This window comes from Zea mays, chromosome 3, assembly GCF_902167145.1.
Source record: "Zea mays cultivar B73 chromosome 3, Zm-B73-REFERENCE-NAM-5.0, whole genome shotgun sequence".
Classification (NCBI taxonomy): Eukaryota; Viridiplantae; Streptophyta; class Magnoliopsida; order Poales; family Poaceae; genus Zea; species Zea mays.
In genome coordinates, this window is record NC_050098.1 from 177958084 (window position 1) to 177981417 (window position 23334).

Below are 23334 nucleotides of genomic sequence, written 5' to 3' on the forward strand. Positions count from 1 at the left end.
GCAGCTTCTGAACTTGTGGGTAGCGGACCTTGGTTTCGGACAGTACCTCGCTGACGAAGTAAATTGGCCTCTGAACGAGCAATGCATGCCCCTCTTCTTGCCTCTCGACCACAATCGCGGCGCTAACCACCTGAGTGGTCGCGGCGACGTAGACCAAGAGGGCTTCTCCGGCAGCTGGAGGCACCAAGATAGGCGCCTTTGTGAGGAGCGCCTTCAAGTTCCCGAGCGCTTCCTCGGCCTCGGGGGTCCAAGTGAAGCACTCGGCCTTCCTTAAGAGGCGGTACAGAGGTAGACCTCTTTCGCCGAGGCGTGAGATGAAACGGCTCAGAGCCGCGAGACATCCCATGACCCTCTGTACGCCTTTTAAGTCCTTGATGGGCCCCATGCTGGTGATGGCTGCGATCTTCTCCAGGTTGGCTTCGATGCCCCGCTCGGAGACGATGAATCCCAAGAGCATGCCTCGGGGCACCCCGAAGACACACTTCTCGGGATTGAGCTTGACGCCTTTCGCCTTGAGGCATCGGAATGTCACTTCAAGGTCGGAAAGGAGGTCGGAAGCTTTCCTCGTCTTGACTACGATGTCATCGACGTAGGCCTCGACCGTGCGGCCAATGTGTTCACCGAACACATGGTTCATGCACCGCTGGTACGTCGCGCCCGCATTCCTCAAGCCGAACGGCATGGTGACATAGCAGTACATGCCGAAGGGTGTGATGAAAGAAGTCGCGAGCTGGTCGGACTCTTTCATCCTGATTTGATGATACCCTGAGTAGGCATCGAGGAAAGACAGGGTTTCGCACCCAGCAGTGGAATCCACGATTTGATCGATGCGAGGCAGTGGGTAGGGAACCTTCGGACATGCTTTGTTGAGACCAGTGTAGTCTACACACATCCGCCATTTCCCCCATTTCTTTCTCACAAGCACAGGGTTGGCAAGCCATTCGGGATGGAATACCTCTTTGATGAACCCTGCCGCCATTAGCTTGTGGATCTCCTCGCCTATCGCTCTGCGCTTCTCCTCGTCGAATCGGCGCAGAGGCTGCTTGACGGGTCGGGCTCCGGCTCGAATGTCTAGCGAGTGCTCGGCGACATCCCTCAGTATGTCGGGCATGTCCGAGGGACTCGACGCGAAGACGTCGGCGTTCGCGCGGAGAAAGTCGACGAGCACTGCTTCCTATTTGGGATCGAGCCCGGAGCCGATCCGGATCTGCTTAGAGGCGTCGCCGCTGGGGTCGAGGGGGACGACCTTAACCGTCTCCACTGGCTCAAAGTTGCCGGCATGACGTTTCACATTTGGCACCTCCTTAGAGAGGATTTCTAGGTCGGCGATGAGGACCTCGGACTCGGCGAGGGCCTCGGCGTACTCCACGCACTCCACGTCGCATTCGAACGCGTGTTTGTACGTGGGGCCGACGGTGATGACCCCGTTGGGGCCCGACATCTTGAGCTTCAGGTAGGTGTAGTTGGGGACGGCCATGAACTTCGCGTAGCATGGTCTTCCCAGTACCGCGTGGTAGGTTCCTCGGAACCCGACCACCTCGAACGTCAGGGTCTCCCTTCGGAAGTTGGAGGGTGTCCCGAAGCAGACAGGGAGGTCGAGTTGTCCGAGGGGCTGGACACGCTTCCCGGGAATGATCCCATGGAAGGGCGCAGCGCCTGCTCGGACGGAGGACAGATCGACACGCAGGAGCCTGAGGGTCTCGGCGTAGATGATGTTGAGGCTGCTGCCTCCGTCCATGAGGACTTTGGTGAGCCTGACATCGCCGATGACGGGGTCGACGACGAGTGGGTATTTCCCCGGGCTCGGCACGTGGTCGGGGTGGTCGGCTTGGTCGAAGGTGATGGGCTTGTCGGACCAGTCTAGGTAGACTGGCGCCGCCACCTTCACCGCACAGACCTCCCGACGCTCTTGCTTGCGGTGCCGAGCCGAGGCATTCGCCGCTTGCCCACCGTAGATCATGAAGCAGTCGCGGACCTCGGGGAACCCTCCTGCTTGGTGATCTTCCTTCTTGTCGTTGTCGCGGGTCCTGCCACCCTCCGCGGGTGGCCCGGCCCTGTGGAAGTGGCGCCGAAGCATGACGCACTCCTCAAGGGTGTGCTTGACGGGCCCCTGGTGATAGGGGCACGGCTCCTTGAGCATCTTGTCGAAGAGGTTGGCACCTCCGGGGGGTTTCCGAGGGTTCTTGTACTCGGCGGCGGCGACAAGGTCCGCGTCGGCGGCGTCGCGTTTCGCTTGCGACTTCTTCTTGCCTTTCTTCTTGGCGCCGCGCTGAGTTGACGCCTCGGGAGCATCTTCCGGTGGGCGGCCCTAGGGCTGCTTGTCCTTCCGGAAGATAGCCTCGACCGCTTCCTGGCCGGAGGCGAACTTGGTGGCGATGTCCATCAGCTCGCTCGCCCTGGTGGGGGTTTTGCGACCCAACTTGCTCACCAGGTCGCAGCAGGTGGTGCCGGCGAGGAACGCGCCGATGACATCCGAGTCGGTGATGTTGGGCAGCTCGGTGCGCTGCTTCGAGAATCGCCGGATGTAGTCCCAGAGAGACTCTCCCGGCTGCTGCCGGCAGCTTCGGAGGTCCCAGGAATTCCCGGGGCGCATGTACGTGCCCTGGAAATTGCCGGCGAAGGCTTGGACTAGGTCGTCCCAGTTGGAGATCTGCCCCGGAGGCAGGTGCTCCAACCAGGCGCGAGCGGTGTCGGAGAGGAACAGGGGGAGGTTGCGGATGATGAGGTTGTCATTGTCCGTTCCACCCAGTTGGCAGGCCAGACGGTAGTCCGCGAGCCACAGTTCCGGTCTCGTTTCCCCCGAGTACTTTGTGATAGTAGTCGGGGGTCGGAACCGGGTCGGGAACGGTGCCCGTCGGATGGCCCGGCTGAAGGCCTGCGGACCGGGTGGTTCGGGCGAGGGACTCCGATCCTCCCCGCTGTCGTAGCGTCCCCCACGCCTGTGGTGGTAGCCTCGGCGCACCCTCTCGTCGAGGTGGGCCCGACGGTCGCGGTGATGGTGCTCATTGCCGAGGCGGCCCGGGGCCGCAGGCGCGGTGTTGCGCGTGCGCCCGGTGTAGACCGAGGCTTCCCGCATGAATCGGGAAGTCGCGGCATGAGGTTCCGAGGGGTATCCCTGCCTTCGGGAGGCAGAGCTCTCGGCCCGTCGGACCGCGGCGCCTTCCAGGAGATTCTTGAGTTCCCCCTGGATTCACCGGCCCTCGGTGGTTGATGGCTCCGGCATCGCGCGGAGAAGCATCGCTGCTGCAGCCAGGTTCTGGCCGACCCCACTAGATGCGGGTGGCGGTCTGACCCTGACGTCGTCGGTGACGCGGTGCTGGAAGCCCTGGGGCAGATGACGTATTTCTCCGGCCGGGGGTTGGCCCGCCCATGCCTGCCCGACGTCCCGGCGGATCGGCTCAAGCGCCCCTGCTCCCTCGTCGAGCCTGGCTTGCACCCCGCGGATTTGCTCGAGCTGTGGGTCATGGCCCCCCGCCTGAAAGGGGACCACAGCTAGCTCCCGTGGGATATCGACGCGGGGCACCGGCCTAGGGAGATCACCGTCCTCCGGCATGCCGAGATGGTTGCCTTCGGAGGGACCCCCTAGATCGACGTGGAAACATTCGCGGCTTGGGCCGTAGTCCTCGTCGCCGAGGCTGCGGCTACCGTCGGAACAGTCGGAGAGGCAGTAGTCACATGCGGTCATGAAGTCCCGCATGGCACCGGGGTTGCCAAGTCCAGAGAAATCCCAACAGATGCTGGGCTCGTCGTCTTCCTCGGACCCAGAGGGCCCGTAGGTCAAGACGTCCGTCAGCCGGTCCCAAGGCGACCGCATGCGAAACCCCAGAGGGTTTGGACTCGCCTCTACGAGAGCGCCCGCCAAAGCGAGGTCGCTAGGCGGGTTGAGGCTGAATCCGAATGACGTGGGATGGGAATCGGTCGGTACCTCTTGGTCGACGAGCAGCGATAAAGTCACGTCGGGAACTGATTGCACCGTCGTCTCAGGTACGAGGGTGACGTCCAGCAAGCTTTTCGCGAGCGCGCTGGCGTCGTCCGCTTGCTCGGGATTGGCGTGTCGCGGGGAGGCGGCGCTCGTCTTCGTCTCAAGCGCGAAGTCGATAGCCAGTGCGCCCCCCGTTGGGGTGCCGGCGCTGTCGACTCGCTCGACAGCCGACGAGACGCTGCCTCCTGCTTGGCCTTCGTTGCCCTGCCTTCCCCTCCGTCGGCGGGGAAGAGGACGGGATGAGCTCGAAGGTTGTTCTTCCACCACGCGGGGAAGACGTCGTCGGTTCCGCCGCCGGCGGGCGGGCTGTCGGCCGCCATTGTCGTTGTCGCGCGGCGGTGGAAGGAGTATCATGTCGTAGCTGCCGTCGAGGGACATGAACTCAAGACTCCCGAAACGGAGCACCGTCCCGGGTTGGAGAGGTCGCTGGAGACTGCCCATCTGGAGCTTGACGGGAAGCTGTTCGTCAACACGCAGCAGGCCCCTACCTGGCGCGCCAACTGTCGGCGTTTCGAGACCGGGGGTCCCTGGGCCGACGAGTGAGTGTCGCCGCGTGCCCCAGCCCAGATGGGTCGAGCGCGAGGGCGAGCGCGAAGGGGGGAGAGGGAGGAGGCCGGAGACCGGCGTGAGAGAGGTGGGAATCCCGCGGCCTTCGTGTTCGTCCCGCGCCCAGGTCGGGTGCGCTTGCAGTAGGGGGTTACAAGCGTCCACGCGGGAGAGGGAGCGAGCGGCCCCCAAGCGAGCGCCTGTCTCATCCTCGTCCCCGCGCGGCCAACCCTCTCTAAGAGGGCCCTGGTCCTTCCTTTTATAGGCGTAAGGAGAGGATCCAGGTGTACAATGGGGGGTGTAGCAGAGTGCTACGTGTCTAGCGGAGGAGAGCTAGCGCCCTAAGTACATGCCGTCGTGGCAGCCGGAGAGACTTTGGCACCCAGCTGGTGTGATGTCGTGGCCGTCGGAGGAGCGATGGAGCCTGGCGGAAGGACAGCTGTCGGAGCGGTTGAGTCCTTGCTGACGTTCTCTTGCCTCCGTAAGGGGGCTGAGAGCCGCCGTCGTCACAGAGTACGCGGGGCGCCATCATTGCCTATCTGGCGGAGCTAGCCAGATGGGACGCCGGTCTTGTTCCCTACGGCCCGAGTCAGCTCGGGGTAGGGTGATGATGGCGCCTCCTGTTGGCGTGGTTGGCCTGCGCCCTAGGTTGGGCGATGTGGAAGCTCCTCCGAAGCCGAGGTCGAGTCTGTCTTCCGCGGCCGAGGTCGAGTCCGAGCCCCTGGGTCGGGCGAGGCGGAGGCCGTCGGCTGAGGCCAGGGCGGAGTCCGAGCCCTGGGGTCGGGCGAAGCGGAGTTTGCCGTCTTCCGGGACTTAGCCCGAGTCCGAGCCCTAGGTCGGGCGGAGCGGAGTTCGTCGTCTTCCGGGACTTAGCCCGAGTCTGAGCCCTGGGTCGGGCGGAGCGGAGTTCGTCGTCTTCCGGGACTTAGCCCGAGTCCGAGCCCTGGGTCGGGCGGAGCGGAGTTCGTCGTCTTCCGGGACTTAGCCCGAGTCCGAGCCCTGGGTCAGGCGGAGCGGAGTTCGTCATCTTCCGGGACTTAGCCCGAGTCCGAGCCCTGGGTCGGGCGGAGCGGAGTTCGCCGTCTTCCGGGACTTAGCTCGAGTCCGAGCCCTGGGTCGGGCGGAGCGGAGTTCGCCGTCTTCCGGGGCTGAGCCCGAGTCCGAGCCCTGGGTCGGGCGAAGCGGAGCTTCCTATGGTGCCTTCGGCAGGGCCTGACTGCCTGTCAGTCTCACTCTGTCAAGTGGCACTGCAGTCGGAGTGGCGCAGGCGGCGCTGTCCTTCTGTCAGGCCGGTCAGTGGAGCAGCGAAGTGACGGCGGTCACTTCGGCTCTGCCGGGGGGCGAGCGTCAGGATAAAGGTGTCAGGCCACCTTTGCATTTAAGGCTCCTACGATTTGGTCGGTCGGTGCGGCGATCTAGTCAGGGTTGCTTCTTAGCGAAGACAGGGCCTCGGGCGAGCCGGTGATACGTTCGCCGTTGGAGGGGGGCCTCGGGCGAGGCAGAAATCCTCCGGGGTCGGCTGCCCTTATCCGAGGCTAGGCTCGGGCGAGGCGTTGATCGAGTCGCTCGAATGGACTGATCCCTGACTTAATCGTGCCCATCAGGCCTTTGCAGCTTCATGCTGATGGGGGTTACCAGCTGAGAATTAGGAGCCTTGAGGGTACCCCTAATTATGGTCCCCGACAGATGTATAAGCGAGAAGGGCCAAGCCAACTTTAATTATGTGATGGTGCTTGCATTCCACAACATTATTTTATTCATGCGCATGAGGACATGACATATAACGAGAGATGCCAAGCTTAGTAAAGAATGAGTTAAGTTTTTGTTATTTGCTTCCCCAGTCTAATTGATGCCAAGAATAAAACATGGATAAAAGGTCGCAGCAAACGGTCTCGATCCAGAAACCCCCGGACCCTGCCCTCCTGTCACTAACGAGTCGACTCACAGGCTACCCACACCGTAAAGGCCCACCTAGGCCCAAGGCGGCAACAACCAAGCCATTCCCCCAAGAGCGGGTGCCGAGTGAGGACAGCGAGGGGATTTTTTGGTGAGAAATGTGGGGGGTCGAACCATCGACCCGGTGAAGGAGACCTCGTCGCTTTCACCACTCGGGCTAAGCCCGATCCTCAAAACTTGGTAGATAAGTTACTTCTGTGATCTACCACAATTGTAGTTAGAGCTGCTAGGGTCACCTCGTCCTCCAGTTCTGTTGCGCCCCTCTAGGTGTATGCAGATCTCACCTCGTCCTCGATTAGCATTATGTCCTTGGCTCATAACATTAACATATATGCTATTAGAGACGATGCCAGCATGGGTCTCAAAATTTAGAAGTAGACCAAACATCTTGCTAACTATGATCAGCTCCTTTCTGGCATAGACAATATAAACTAGTGAGATGTAGTCATCATTGAGGCCTATGAGAATATACTTCACCAATTCTTTATCTTTTAGAGGTCGGCCATCTGTTATCATCTCATCACTTATAGATTTTATCTTCTGAGGCATTCAGAAATAGATAGATTTCCCTTTTTTGGTATTTATTAGGGCCAGCTATACATTAACGGTTCTTGCTCTTGTTTGTGAGGCAAAGGCGCCTTTTGGATCTATGTATAGGCTTCAACTGCGGTTTTGGCTGATGAAACTTAAATCAACATGTATTTTGATAGCGATCAGAGGAGATAGCTCATTGCCTCATTACTTGTTGATCTCTGACTTCTCAATCTTCATACTACGAATTGTTCAGCTTGGTCACTTTTCTCACGTCGCCTTTCTAGAAGATTTTGGTCGATGATGCTTTAGTGTCATTGGTCAAAAAGCCAAACGACTTTGTGCCATCATAATCTGTGCATGTCATAGAATGTGGTTGTACTTTGTCAGGTTTTCGAAGACGGGTAGGCTGAGGAGAGAATTCACGAAGGCAGATGACATTGAACTCGTCATGACTCTAATTACCATGTAAAAGTACATAGGCATTTGGAAGAATCACCAACAGCATAAACTCGGTTCTGCATGTGTTGCATGTTGTATTAGGAATAGCCTCTCATGATGTCGTATATATGTAGAAGCCGATTTTAAGAGTCATAGATAAATACAAAATAGATTTGAACTAGATTCTAGTCTATTTTAGAACTGAAACATATATCTAATTATGATTGTTCATCATACACAATATCTTTTAACAAGTAGTATTGATAGGTTTCTTGCATGAGATGTTGCATATGTTTTTTTTGGGAAATCGACAAAACTAGGGCTATGTGTCTAGATCGTGGTGGATGGTCGATAATGTCGCACACATCTGCGTTATCACCTGTCATCGATAATACTAATCGTTTTAATTCTTTACCTTGTAAGGCTAAGATCACTACACTAGGTATAGAAAAATACAAAATATTATTTTCCATTTTAAAATATATTATTTAAATACAGTTTAAAATGAAAGATATATATAGAAAGTTGATGCTCTTAGCCTAACATGTTGCCTCCCAACCCCGTGACCATAAAGCGGTGTCCTAATGGTTTCCTTTGTTCTCTATAGTAAGGGCTAGTTTGAAAACCCTAAATTTTCACGGGATTTTTATTTTTTCAAGGGAAATTAGTTTATTTTCCTTTGGGAAAATGTAGTTCCCAAACTAGACCTAAAGATAATAATGTAGATTACTGTTGACGGTAAGATCTTTACAACCTATCTTTTAGTTTTAGTATATCTATATAGTAATGAGGTCTTCACTTCACCGTTAATGTATGGTTCACAGTATTTTTAATAAGATGAGTGGTTAAAGCTAGGATTAAAAAAGTGAACGAACGAATTATAAATTGAAACGGATGAAGTATTTATTATAGGGACGGCTGCAGGACCAGAACATTATTTTGGCGGAGCAGGACCTGAACATTATTTTACTTCTAGAAATAACTCAAGACTTCCTTCTCGCACCCAAGCTTGAGTGTGAGTCGCCTTGATTGCTTTCCAATTTCGACCTTCGGCATCCGAAACGTCGCCTTGGCCTTGCCGATGTTGTTATCCTGAATTTGCGTAGCTCTTCCCTCGTGGTTAAGCAATCAGGTTTCATCCGGTAGCGTAATCCGCAAGCTGTACAGCCTCAAGTGTCAATTGCAGCAAGCAAGAAGCGCCGTACAACAGAATTGGTCATTTATGCAGCATTACATGATTGTTCAGTGCAGATCACAGTACTACACGCACGCTAAAGACTTGCAGGGAAGATACAGGTTCGTAGAAAGGTGGTCAGATTCGGAGGCTCTTTTCGCTTTACAACAGGATGAAGGAGAGAGAGAGATGGTCTTTCTTGTGACGCACTTGATGACACGAAATGACAGCACATATACGGGAGTGACTTAAAACAAATGTGATCATGTAGCAGTAGTAACTAGCTAGGTAAAATGCATGGTTGTCAGGCCAGGAGCCAGAAGTTCTTCTGCCACCGGGTGCTGATGAGGTACCCACCGACGCCCTTGCTCTGCTTCCTCACCGCCAGCGTCAGGCACTCCGCCTGGTTGATGCACTGCTCCACAAACTCCTCGCCGCTGCTCCGCAGGAAGCTGCAAAAAGAAAGGGTCACAGCATTGGAATTTGCTCAAACAACGGCTGGTTATCAGACACTGATGTGAAGAGTACTTACTACATTTGCCCTAATAATCCTATCCAACCTAGAGAGGTTCAGCTGCCCCTCCACATGTGATGTCACATTGCAGCAAAAAGTGTACTGTACTCGTATCTCGCTGGCATCTGTGTGCGTGGTTCTTGCTTTTGTTTGGGAGAGATGTATCTAGAAGGACATGCATGGCATCTTGGATTTATGGATTGCACATGGAGCTGCATCCTAAAGGCGTTATTTTCACCCAAAGCCATGGACCCTAGTACTGAACGGTGGCGAGCGAGGATTCTTTACAAATAGTTTGGCCACCACTTGCGAGTAGGCCCTCTCATAATTACATTTTTTACCTGATTTATCTTACAGAAAGTATACATTGAGACGCAAACGCAACTAAATAAGTGCCAATCAGCTCACTCCTGAGCCTTGACCTATTGCTTTTAGGATTGTTTACCTGAGAGGATAAGCTAAATCTGATACTAGTCGAATATTCTGCTGGAATTGCAGACATGTAAATTACTAGTTCTGAAGTCTAAGCTTCGTTTTCCATTTTTAAACGAAACGCTATGGATTGGCATCATGAGAGATTCCCTCACCCCAATTTTACTGGTCCATAGTTGACCTCTGAGAGCTTCACATTTCCGAGACAAATGCAGAGCGGATAAGATAGGAGAAGGGGTACGGGGTGCGGAGTGCCTTACCAGCTTAACCAGCAGGGAGATGGCCTGCACTGGCTGAGCACCAGCACGGAGGCCTCCAGCTTCTTCACCTGGCTGAGCACGGTGCCCAGCTTGGGCCCTTGGATCACAAGCGCTTCGACCTCCACCTACCATCATTCACACCCATTTCTCATCGTGAGCCACCATGACCTCTTCTTCTTTACATTTACAGGGCACAGCACAACAAGACAAAGGAACAGTTGATGCGCCTCTACTGTCGTATTTAAGCAGGCAGGTGCACAGACATTAAAATAACTATGGCGTTGATTGAAGCAAACAGAAACCGGGCAGGATATTGCATTTCATAATGCGATGGTTCATGGTTCCAGATTTTAGGGGACCAGGGAGGAAATAGAGAGCCCTCCTCCAGTCTGTGTTGCTTACTTCCTTTGGAGTTGATTGCTATGGGTTTGTTTGGAACAACTTCACAAAGCCAAAAAAAAAAGTTAATCCAGATTTAGATTTACCTAGATCCACTATAGAGCAGGTCCACTAGTGGTGGAGCAGGGAGCTGGACAGCTGGTGAAGTCAGAGATAGTACAACACCATTTTTATGGTTGTCTACAGAGTTGTCTCGAACCCTGCATATGGTGCCCTTTGGGGACCTAGATCTTGATCCAAGCAGATACAAAAGTGGATTCTGATCTCATCTACCTACGACTACGATCTCCCCAACTGGTTACAAGTATAGAAAGGCAACCTCAACTCCTCAAGTGATGAGTGACTTCTCCAGATTATCTAACAACCAGCCAGAATCCTTCCTTTAAAAAAAACATGAACCCATGAAGTACACTAGTACTGATACATTTGTTGGTGTCATTGTTTTTAATTAAACTCCTAGTGATTCTGTTGTTGGTGTACTCGTTTTCAGTTAACTAATACTACTAATTCTCTTGTGCTGTTCTGCATGGCTCCAAGCATATGCTGCCAACAAAGTTGTTCAAACGAGCACTTCTTACGAGCTAGTAACTAGTTACAATTGAACTCCACTAATCAGCAAATGCAAATGCATGTGTTGTTGCAGGTGTGCACCTCTGGCCTGGAGGCCTTGCAGAGCGTGCCGAGCGAGTTGGCGAGGGAGGAGGCCTCCTCGCCCCTGCCGCTGCCGGAGCGCGGCAGGACGTGGAGCAGCGTGAGGAAGTCCCCCTTGTCGGCGACGTGGGTGAGCGCCCACATCATGGCGTGGTTGGCTCCCGAGCTCTCGTCCACCACCACCATCACCCGCTTCCCCGCGGCAGAGGCCGGCTGCTTCACGCCATTCCCGCTGCCGGCGCCGTAGCCCCTCGCGGCGGCGGCGGCGGCGGCCCGCTTCTTCGACCACCGCCGGGATCCCCTCCTCCCCACGCCGGCGCCGCCGTACTCCTGCTGGTCCATCTGCAGGCCGCCGCAGACCGCTTCGTCGCCGTTGCTCGCGCTCAGCTGCCTCAGGAAGCGGTTCCCCGCGCTGCTCGCCATCTACCGCCTACTGGCTAGCTTCGTGCTGCGGCCTGCGGCTGCGCAATGCAAGCAATGCGCTCGCAACTGTGTGCGAGTGCGAGCAAAGCAAGGTAAGGTGGCGTGTTGGTGCAAGCTCTGCAAGGAGGACGAGTACTGTGTGCGGTGTGATATGGCTACGTGCAGAGGAAAGGCCCCTCGGGGGCTATATGGATGCACGGCGAGGTGGATCAGTGGATGAAAGGACAAGGCCGCGTAAAGCAGAGGTGGTCACGAGCGTATTGGACTAGCAGCGCCACTGCAAACTTATTTATTGAATAGTACTCCTATAAAGATATATGCTAGTCACCTCAGCTAGGAAAGATGTCCGAGAAAAAAAAAGTACTTCCTCTGTCTCAAGTCTCAACATACGTGCTCCATAATATATATATATATATATGATAATTAATAGTTACAATATAAAATTTTATTCGAATATAAAATTTGTTTATAATAAAAAGTAGTTAGAGTTTTAAATGTGGATGCTATTTCATACTCCCTCGGTTCTAAATAAAAATGGTGGTACGAGGTTCTGGCGATCAATTGTTAAAAATATTAACTACGTATTATATATTTAAATAAGTTTATTAAAAATATGTATCATAAATATTAATATTATATATATGGTCTTAGTTAAAATTATTTGACTTCTCTGAAAACAAGAATGGCATTATTTATACGATAGAAGAAATCTAGATTTATTCAAATAATTTGATTTGTCCCAAACATATGATTGCATTGTTTTTTTAGATAGAGAAAATAATGCAATACTAGATTTGATCAAAGCCAAACTATCTTAAACTTCACGGAGCGAATAGAAAATGATATCACATGTACAAGTACAACATAAATACATATGGAAAATATTATTCCATGAAAAATCTAGTGTTCCTTTCATTTTCTAAAATATAATAAGGTTTTGGATTGTTTTAGGTATATAGTTTTTTCCGATACCAACATGTTTTATAATTTAAATTGGAGAGACTACTTTTTAGTATAGTACAAAAAATGTTATTTTTTTATATATAAACTTAGTTAAGATTTGATTTTTTTTAACTAAGCTAAAGTTGTATCTTTTTTAGACCAGGAAGTGCTATCGTCGGCAGAGAATGCACGAGTAAATTAAACAGAAAAGGAGCCCGCAGTACTTGCATGCCTCGCCAGCTCGCCTGGCACATCTCTACAACTATTAAGAGACAATTGTAGACCGTGCCCCCGCCCCCGCCTCCGTGACCCCCGCGCACCCCGCTCAGGTCCGCCCCCATCCCCTCCCTCCCCCCCCCCCCCCCGCAGGTCCGTGACCGTCGCGCCTTCTTCCCCCACACCCCGTCTTCGGATCTGCGACCGTCGCGCCCCCAGCCGTCTGCTTCAACCCCGGGCTGTGAGGAGAAGGAGGACGACGATGCGCAAACTAGCCAGAGAGCGTCACCTTGGACCCTCAGGGTCGCGAGCCATACACGGGCGTCGCTGACGACACCACGCTGCCAACCCTAGCCGCGCCTGCCTTCCTCCCCCGCTTGTCGTCGAGTATCAATGTTTGGAGGTGGGGGCGCCTTCGCCGGTGAGGTACCTGGTGGGGGCAGCGATCATGATGAGCGGTGTGGTGCCTTCCTCCCTCCATGTCCTCCTCCGCGCCGAGCGCGCCCTCCGCGACCGCGACGTCGGCGAGGTCCACATCCCGCTGTCCGAGCTCCTCTCCGGCGCCCCCGACGGCCCCGTCCCCGCCAAGTTCGTCGCCTACCAGGTGCGCAAGATCTCCTCCGGCAAGCCCCAGGGAGTCCTCAACCTCTCGTACAAGCTCGGCGAGGTCGCCAACGGCTACGCCCCCGCCCCGCCGCCCAGTCCGCCTACGCCCAGCCTCCACCGACCGCCGCGTACCCGCCTCCTTCAGGCAAGGTTGATGCCTACCCGCCTCCCGCCGCGTACCCGCCTCCTTCAGGCAAGGCCGACGCGTACGCCCCCCTGCCACCGCATACCCGCCGGCAGCCAAGGCCGACGCGTACCCACCTCCATACGGCGCCTACCCGCCCGCCGGCGGCAAGGCCGACGCTGCTTACCCGCCCTCATCCGGCTACCCACCCACGGCAGGCAAGCCAGGCAAGGGGGGCGAACCGGTGACGGCTTACCCTTCGGCCGGTCCCAGCACGGCGGCGCCCTACGCTGCTCGTCTACCGCAGTACGGCGGCTATGGTTACCCGCCGCAGCAGGCCGCGGGCTACGGCTACCCGTCCCCGCCGCCGCAGCAGGTCGGGTACGGGTACGGCTACCCGCCGCCGCAGGCCGCCGGCTACGGGTACCGGCCTGCTCGGAGGCGCCGTCGGGGGCCTCCTGATCGACGACATGATCTCGGACTCGTCAGCGTACGACGCCGGGTTCGACGATGGCGGCGGCTTCGATTTCTAGCGCGCTCCGGTGGCATGGGTGGTGACGCCACGCCGCGCATCAGAGACGGAGAGGTTCCCGTTTTGGATTTGCCTTTTGTGATTTGTTTCCTTCTGTACGCAATCTATGTAATTGTCAGAACAAAATCAACCAAAATTATGCATACATATATAGTATTGATGCTGAAAGCGTGATATTATAGTTGCACGCAATTTTCTTCTCTTCAGATTTGTGCATGCGGTTTTCTTCTCTTCAGATCTGTGCCAACTTTCGAAATTTTGTCAATCTGGCGATTGTTTAACCAGGCATCTCTAACTCGAAGCTGCTTACTGAGGGACAGCAATTTTGGTGGCGGCGCGTGATAGCTATCGGAGTTTAAAGTCGTGCTGGGCTCTACTCCCATTGGCAAAATTTAAAAGTACTTCACTTCAGCAAGCAATCGTCCGCCGCCGATGGTGTAGAGCATTAGCAGACTACATAAATTCCTCGCCTCCTTGGGGGGGCTCCATGGCCACGAGAAAAAGGATCGATGCTTGCTGATTGCAAGTTGCTATCGTAGTGGACCTAATATTTGACTGGTTGCCTTCTGCTGTTCACCGGCGAAATCAAAAGTTACGGTATTCGTTTACAGCCACTTCGGTTGTTTTTGTAATCTACAGGAAAAACCAGAGTCAAACAACAAGCACAATCTGCAGCAACAATGGCTGTGAAGCACAAGCCGAGCGGGAACTAAACGAAAATAAGTGTGGTTTGGTTCAGAAAATATAACTTAAATAGTAATGGTAATTGTTGGGAGATAATTAGGGACATCTAAATTATTCTCTAATAAATACACTCAGAGAAATAAAGACTAAACTACCGAGAGTGGTGACTGTCGAGCAACCTATATAAAACTTTCGAAATTCTTTTGATTTTTTTATGACAAACTAGAAAGAAAGGGGTGCGCTCCGCGACGCCCTACCTTACGATGTAAAAAAGATATGTGCTATCTTCGTATATATAAGACTGATGCACACCATATACATCATATATAAACATTTTATAGAAACATAAACATATTGCAGGAACATAAACACATTGTAGGATATGATACGACAATATCTCTACTAATTATTAAGGGGGCAGTGTAGACTGCCCCCGCTCCTACCCGCACGCGCTAAGTCCTGCCCCGCAACGGTCGCACGCCCGCGCGCCCCCAGACGCCGCCGCGAAACCGCCGCTCCCGCACACCTGCGCCGCGAAACAACCGCTCCCGCACGCCCGCGCCGCGAAACCACCGCTCCCGCAACGCCCGCGCCAGCGAATCCCGCACGCCCGCAACGCCCGCAGCCGCCGCACGACCCGCTGTCCGCCGCTTCCCCCAATCCCGCAAAGACCGCCCGCGCCAGCGAAAACCCCACGCCGTCCCCGGTCAAGTGAGGTTCGGAGCTCAGAGCCTTGCGATCTCTCGGCTGTGCACGCAAGATGGTGAGATTGGCGCTGTGATTTCCATTTATTCTTGGTTGCGAGGATCTGTGGCTTCTGTCTGTGTTTGAATCTTAGGGTTTAAGTTCTGTTTTAGTGGGAAGATCACGTATCTGATGGGCTGCGGTCTGCGATTCCCCTTTGTGATGAGTTGTTTGATTACTTACTCATCCTGATCCCTGTTCTTATGCTTAATGCCTCGCTCGGATCCATTCCCTACTGGTTTAGTTATCTGAGAAAGCACAAGGAGGAAGAGGATGTGATCACTGAAGAGGTAGTTAATTTTATTCTTTTCCTTGTTCTATGTTGGCCCCGTTGTTTAGGATCCCAGCCTCACAGGCCCAATGTGATTGTGCTGTGCGTTATGATTTACAAAACTTGAACTTAGTGAAGTCTGTTGAATTTTGATGGGATCCCCAGAATGTAGTGGAGTCAACACAAAACTGATCATGGTGTTAAATCAGGAACATTACTGTTCAACCATATTAGCACCATTGTCGTCAACTCGTCAAGACCGTGTTTTGGACACAGAAAAATAAGTCAACCTTGTTTTTTTCTGGCTTCAAGATTACTAAAACATGGATATGGATAAAGTAAGGAGTAGACTGAGAAGACAGTGAGGTGTAGCATGGATATGGATTGTGAATTCTGCCTCTTGATGAAAAAGACGTCAACAGACGTGTTCTAAAATAATTTGTAAATTCTGAATCCTACTAACTGTGCTGGTGCTGCCAAAGAGGAAGATATTAATATGCCATGTTTTGTTTTGCAGGATTTGCAGAACATATTGTCTAAGTTGTGTGATCAGTACCAATATTGCCTTTATTGTGGATGCAAAGTGAGCTTTGTTCTGGAAACTCAATTTTTTTATACAACATCTTCTATACCTTTTAAAACTGGATGCCTTTTCCTACTTTGTTCAGTATGAATCACCAGAAGTGCTGGCAAATGAATGCCCCGGTCCTGATAATACTGTTAGCCCTTTTTTCAGCATCCAAAATTTTTTACCCTTCTTAATTTAGTAATAACATCTCCTTGTCTGTTGACAGACTGCTTCCTTGTATAGGTGTTGTTTCATCTTTCATCCATCTCATGTACATATGTTCAAGATGGCGTCATTGGTTCCTCGGCAGAATGGGATGCAAAGGTTCGAGGCATTAGTGATAACCCCTCTGCTATTATGTTACTGTCCAATGTCCTTTGGAAAATACCAGATCGCGCCATTTCCCATGACACATCACCTTTGACTATATATGCTACCAGTTCAATAAGGTACATTATTACTTTTAAATGTTTTACATATGATTTTAACTTGTTCATTCATTCAAGTAATATCTTTTCCAGCAATATTTGAAGTCTGTACTTGGCTATTATGGAAGGGTAATTAATATCTTCTATGTTCTCTATGAATGTTTGAAGCAGTATCAATCTGGAACACAATATGCTAATGGATTTGCAGTGGAGGATATTGTACGATAATCTCTAATCCTATGCGGTAAAGCATTTTGCTGATTCAGTTATTGTGAAAGATGCACATACTGGCTTACTGCTATGACAGACTCGATATTGTTTGAAAGAGGAGGCCTCCCGGCTCCAGGATGGTAAAGTCAGCTTATTACTCTTCGTTTCCTCTGGTTCTGTAAAGATCTTAAATTCCTTCCATATTGTGTATTTCAGGATTCTGGGCTTTGGTGGCTCCACTGTGTCATTGTTTGCCCAGGTGGAAATCATGATGTCCTGCTTAGAAATCCACAATGCTCTATTGTCCATTGACTATGGTGCAGTAATCTCTTCCAATAGGTCCACTGTGTGCAGAGTGCAGTGAACAGTGAAACATTGGAGGACACGATATAGAAAGGCGTCAACCGTCGACATTGAGAAACTGAATCCTGCCTTTCTTTTTCATGCGAGAGCTGCCAGAGCTTCACATGGTTTCACTGTGAAGACAGGTGCGGAGGTCCCTCTTCACCATGGATTTATATAGAGAGTAGAGGGCATCATAGTACTTCGCATCTCAATGTATTTTACCATTATATCTTCACTGTGAAGACAGGTGCGGAGGTCCCTCTTCACCATGGATTTATATAGAGAGTAGAAGGGCATCATAGTACTTCGCATCTCAATGTATTTTACCATTATATCTTGACTCCGTAGCAACGCACGGACATACACCTAGTATATATTAGTATATTATTTGGCTTTGTAACTGCAGCTGACGCTGTAAAATAAAATTTACTGGAATAAGCCAGGGAGGGAGGGATCACATCATAGATGCTCGCTGCCATTCGTGTTTTGCGAGGGTAGGTAGGTGTAGGTAGATTCTTCTTGGCCTACCAATTTCACATGCGTACGGATGTTTTCGATGGGTGCCCGCCGAGGGAATACGGCAGGTTTCGTTGGGATTGTTAGCTCCAAAACCTTGATGGATTGGTCAATACGGCACCATCAATCGCTCGCAATAATGTGCGGGATTCTTGGCCGTATCTCTCCAGGTCTCCACACGTACGTACGTACGTATGCGTTCCAGGAATTTCAGGCCAGGTTAATTAACAGAGATAAAAGAATAGACTATTCTCAACAGATCTGAATTGCCTAGAGATAACACCACCTCGCTCGTTAGAATTTGGCGGGACCCAGCCAGCAGCCTACGCAAAATTGACGTCCACACGACGCGCCCAATAAAATTTCACCTGACTGACCTCTCGGTTAAGTACTCTGCTGCTGATCTGCTCGTGACGACCGACGAGCTACGGCGGCCTACCGCCTACGGGCCGGGGCTTCTGGCTCTGGCTCTGGGGCCCTCAGAAAGAGCACCAAGAGGGAAGCCGGAAATGGAAGCCGTCCAGAGTTGGGCACGATCACGTGTGCGCGAACCAGGACCCGTCCCCGTCGACGCGTCAGGTATACTCAGGTCTTGTGCGTTTCCTGTGGGAGCTGACGGGCCGACGTGGGCAATATGGGGGTGGTCAGTGGTGTACCGGTGGGTGCACGGATCGCACTGTGTGGTGCAGCGAAAAGCTGACGACCCTCGCTCACCTCCGTAGCTGATCGAGCGTTTAGGGCTTGTGAGCCACAAAACCGGAGGGAATTAGAGAGGGGCTAAAATCCCCTCCTTATTCAATCCCTCCTTATTCAAAATTGAATATGAAGAGGATTTTAGCCCTCCAATCCCCTACGGTATTTGGACTCTCAAACTAGCCCTTAGTAAAAGCCTCCGTAACCATATATCATAGGGGTTAGTGGCGGAGTACGGATCGAGCACCCATTATGGCTAAATATGTTTGGTTAGTGATAAACTGATAAATGCATATTAGTTCCAATATAATCAACAGGTTCTACAAGTTCAAAGCCCTGCTCATGCAGCATTTTTATCTCTAAACGATCCGTTGGGTATTGCAGGTGCTTTTGGATCATCTCTCTTGTACTAGGGCGACTCCTGCGTGTGCAGCCAAAGGGTCGAAGGGACACACTGTGTGGCGTGTACATGTGCGTACAAGTACGGTGGTAAGAGTATATACAGACCATTCAAAACTTATTTGGATAGTCTTGTATTCACCTCAATCTACAGTAAAACTAGTTTGGTAGCCACAAGACATGAGAAAATTTGAGGTCTAAAGTCTCCTCCTTATGCAATTGAATAAGAATGTGGTTTTAGACTCTCTAATCCTCTCCGGTCTTGTGTCTTCCAAACTAGCCCGTATTAAGATAGATTAAGATATAAGTTAATTTAAGACATACTATAATTTATTTTAATAAATATGGATTAAGACGAATAAAGAGTGTCGAAACAAGATTTGAAGATGTGACCATATAGATTGAGATGAATAAAGAATATCAAACAAGAAGGGTCAGGAGGAGAGGGCAGCGGTGGCCACAGTAAAGTAAACAGTGGTACCTCGTGGCCCATATATTATTATTAATTACAATTATGATTTTTCCTACCGGCACAAGCAATCATTTCCCGTGTCCGTGTCCGTGTCCGTGTCTGTGCGCCAAGCTCCCGTCACCACGCCAGGCCACGCTGACACGAACGCATGGTCGGAGCGCCCTCTACACACAAACAAGAGGCAACCTGCACTTGCTCGATGCACTTTGATTAAACTAGTTGTCTGACCTTGATTCCCAGGTTAATGCGTACTTATGTCCTAGAGGATTGAGAATCCGCACGCATCACGTTTTGGCTGCTGTCGTCTTGCTACTCTGATCGTACAGATATTGATTTTGGGGTCAGCTTTTCTGCGGATAACGCTAGATTCAGAGTTGGGCTAGATACAGTGTGTGCGGCCGCGGCCGCGGCCGCGGCGCTGCGGATATTACAGGTCGGAAAATACCCCGGACGTGGAACGGCAATACGCTCGTCGCTCGGTTTCACTTTCACCCACCGACACAGCGCGCGACAAAGAAGCACCCGCATCACGTCCAGGGGAATGAAACCGACCGGGCGCCTCGCGCGTGTCCGTGCGCCGCAGCGTACCAGCGGAAGCCCCGGACCCGTTCGACGTCCCCGTGCTCGGCAGCCGGGTGGCCGGCGGGGAGGTCATCGCCGCATTCACGAGACCAGATCAGAACACGACGGAACGGACGTAGGATACGATAGGACGAGCCGAGAAAAGGAGGAATCGTGCGGCCGCCAGCGGAGGAGCGGCCCTGCGACGGCGGCAGGGCTTGACAGGGCGAGCAGCGGACTTGAATGCACCCCGGGTATTTCGCTTACTTCACTCCAGTCCTGACTACCACAGCCTGGTCTAGCTCCGTAGCGCCCCGTGTCTCGTCTCGTTCGTTCGATCGAAGCCAACGACGGTTCATGGGTGCGGTTTTGGTGCCCCTGTCACGGGCAACAGTACTCGAGTTCGCGACTGTTTCGACCTGCAGCTTTGCCGAACACTGCAGGGCAGTCTGCGTCCACTGTTGGTCTGGTTACGTCGGGCGCGTGATTGTGCGAGCTGGCAAGCTAAGCTGTACCGTTCTACGTCTACCGCGGGGTTTTCGTTTTCAAAATGCCGGAGGAGTCCGGACAGCGGCGGGGCAAGCAGAGGTGAGAAGAGGTGCAAGTGCAACATCGTTTTTTTAATTTTTCATCATCTTTTTCTCTGTGTTTGTCAGAGTCCCTGTTAACAATTCAACGATACGAGTAAAAAGCCTTGAATGCGCAGTCCAGAAAAAATGGCGATGTACTGCAGCATCACCGGATGGCGTTCGATGGACGTTGGTCCGGCTTTGGAGAAGCTGAAGCCGACATGTCACAGGACACTGGTCCGTGTGAGAGTACGGATTAGGGTCGCTTGTGTTGTGTGTGACAGGGGACGGGCCTGCATAAACGGCAGACGTTGCGGCGGGCCGACCGGCCGTGGGTGGCAGCCACGCCGCGGACTTTTGGAGCGATGTATGTGCGAGCTGACTCCGAGCCCGGTTAAACGCCACTGTTTTCTTACTCAGCCCATCATCGCCCGCCCTTTTTGGGGCCGCCACGACCCAGCCCACTACCGCACGCTCGCGTGGAGCGGGCAGCACCAGAGGCGACCGGGTCAGCCCATGCGTCTTCGCCGTCCGTCCGTCCGTCCGTCACAAGGGCCGCTGTGCGGTACCGTACCATGGAGGAATGGAACACGTGGAAAATACCTGGGCCTGGTCATGTTGGCCCATAAATTTTATTTTACGTCTTTATTGTTGGATGTGGCCTGCTGTCTGCTGCACTTGTTGTTCGTCCTTTATTTATCGGGTCGTTCACTGAACCAGAGCATCGGAATCTTGCAACCACCGTGTTGCAGCTGGGAGGATTTGCCGATCCACAGAACGAGAGGTGCGAACAGGGAGTACCATGCCGCCAACACTGAGGTGCTTTGCGTCAGGATCTTTGCACAGGACACAGGAGTTGAATGTCTGGCAGTTGGCAAAGCGTGCGCTGCGGCGTGGCACTTTCTCCGCTCCCAAAAGCCAGACCAAAGAACGATGCTAATGCTACCGCGCGGGAGGAGCCGTGGAGGCGTTGCGCTAACGCCAGAATCGCCAATGCAACGCGACGGCAGCCAGCGGCGACCGGCATCGTGGCCGCAACGTCCATGCATGCGTCCTGGCTTATCGTGTCCTGATCGGGCAGCCAGCAGCCCCCCCTCAGACAGAAGGTAGATTTCTCTCGCCCCAATACAATACTGACCGCATCATGACCCGGCCGGCAAGCTATGGCCGCAGACGCTGCTGCCACCCGGGCGTTCCATTCCATCCATGATTCACCTGACACGCAGAAACCTCGCGTCTTCTACTCGTGCTCCGCGATCTTTACAGCCAAAGCCCTGCCTGCCCGCGACTGCGACCAAGGGACGAGCGAGTCGCAGACTCGTAGCTGTTCGCTGCTCCTCGCTAGTCGCAGCCGCTGCCAGCTGCTCCTCGCGACCGGACCGGCGCAGATCATTAGTACTACTGATTCTGAGATCGTGTTGCCCACCGGCCGGGACAGGGGGCCGTATTAAAATCGGGGCCGGCCGAGTTAAGCCGGGGCATTAGCCATCATGCCATGTCCAAAAAGGACAAGAGCAAATAATCAGGCGGGAGCCTTTTGGGGGCAGCTGTCTAGGACGAGCGCCCTACGAACGCAGCACCATCATGACCACATCCTTGCTGCCTGCCTGTGAATTTTTAATATATATCTAAGCAAATTACTAGGTACATGATCTTAAAAATAAGCAAATGATAACATCTATAAGGCAAATGTAACTTAGGAAGTGCTGAATAGAGCCAACAACTATCACCAAAGCTGCTCAACAATCCCACAATCATCGAGTTGTCTAGGTGACAATAATCACCGAGAGTAATAGGTGTAGAACTAGCCCTAGTCAATCCTATAGTGCCACAAGAAGCATGAACACTATGCAAAACATTAGGATCAGTCCAATTCTCACCTAAGTGATGACCTATGTGATCCAAGTGAGTGGAGCGTGTATCTCAATCCTCAAGATGTGTATACAAGTGCAATAGGTCATGGTATTCTCACCAAGGTCAACCAATGGTATATCTGCAGCTCCTCAAAGGAATCTAGCCACTATAACTCCACTCACAGATATTAGGGCCACCACACATGTCTAGTGCTTAGCTAGATGTTGCACCAAACACGTCGGAGCCCATCCAATGACTATAATCTCAACTGTCAAAAACTAGCCATTAACCTTGTCAGATATCTGGTCCGAGCACCAAATAGGTCACAAGACATATTCAGTTTGTTGTAGATCGAACTATGCAGATTTATAAGTTCTTTGAGTTCCATATCTAGTGTGCTACCTAAGGCCACACCGAACACATTAACTGAGTTATATGACACATCTAGTGGGTCACCTAGTGCTACACTGGACATGTTTAGTATTAATCATCTGGTGCACACCAAACATGTGGTGATGTGGCTGGAAAGTGTATACTAAAACCTAGCTATACCCATATAAAGTGTCATAATCGGTGCCTTATCAGACACGTCCGATGCACTTTGAAAATCTGAACTGAGAGTGTTTTATTCTCTCTTTTCAAGTGAGCTAACACTCAAATATTTTGGCAAACATGTTAGAGTCTTGTAGCATTTTCAAGGTGTTTTTAATAAATATTTTAGGTTGCTCTCATGTGTGTCACTAAGTCCTTTATGAAATGCTTATGATTTGAACACCTAGTGAAACTAAATGAGTGGGTTGCCCAATTAAACTTGAAAGTCGCCTAGAGGGGGGGGTGAATAGGGCGAAACTGAAATTTATAAAGTTAATCACAACTACAAGCCGGGTTAGCGTTAGAAATAATAATGAGTCCGAGAGAGAGGGTGCAAAAACAAATCGCAAGCGAATAAAGAGTGTGACACGCAGATTTGTTTTACCGAGGTTCGGTTCTTGCAAACCTACTCCCCCGTTGAGGTGGTCACAAAGACCGGGTCTCTTTCAACCCTTTCCCTCTCTCAAACGGTCCCTCGGACCGAGTGAGCTTCTTCTTCTCAATCAAATGGGAACAAACTTCCCCGCAACGACCACCACACAATTGGTGTCTCTTGCCTCGGTTACAATTGAGTTGTTCACAAGAAAGAATGAAAGAAAGAAGCAATCCAAGCGCAAGAGCTCAAAAGAACACAACAAATCTCTCTCACTAATCACTAAAGCTTTGTGTGGAATTGGGAGAGGATTTGATCACTTGGGTG

At 52.0% G+C, this 23334-nt stretch overlaps 1 protein-coding gene and 1 pseudogene across 1 annotated transcript; both read right to left on the reverse strand.

Annotated features, from left to right (window-relative positions):
• Window positions 1-8661: 8661 nt before the first annotated feature.
• Window positions 8662-11458, reverse strand: LOC100284725 (uncharacterized). Its single transcript, NM_001157620.1, is given in 3 exon segments — window positions 8662-9082; window positions 9837-9961; window positions 10887-11458. Coding segments are annotated over 3 exon segments (696 nt in total). The 5' UTR covers window positions 11310-11458; the 3' UTR covers window positions 8662-8934.
• Window positions 11459-12765: 1307 nt separating this feature from the next.
• On the reverse strand, window positions 12766-13845 carry LOC109945147 (uncharacterized; annotated as a pseudogene).
• Between the last annotated feature and the right edge of the window lie 9489 nt (window positions 13846-23334).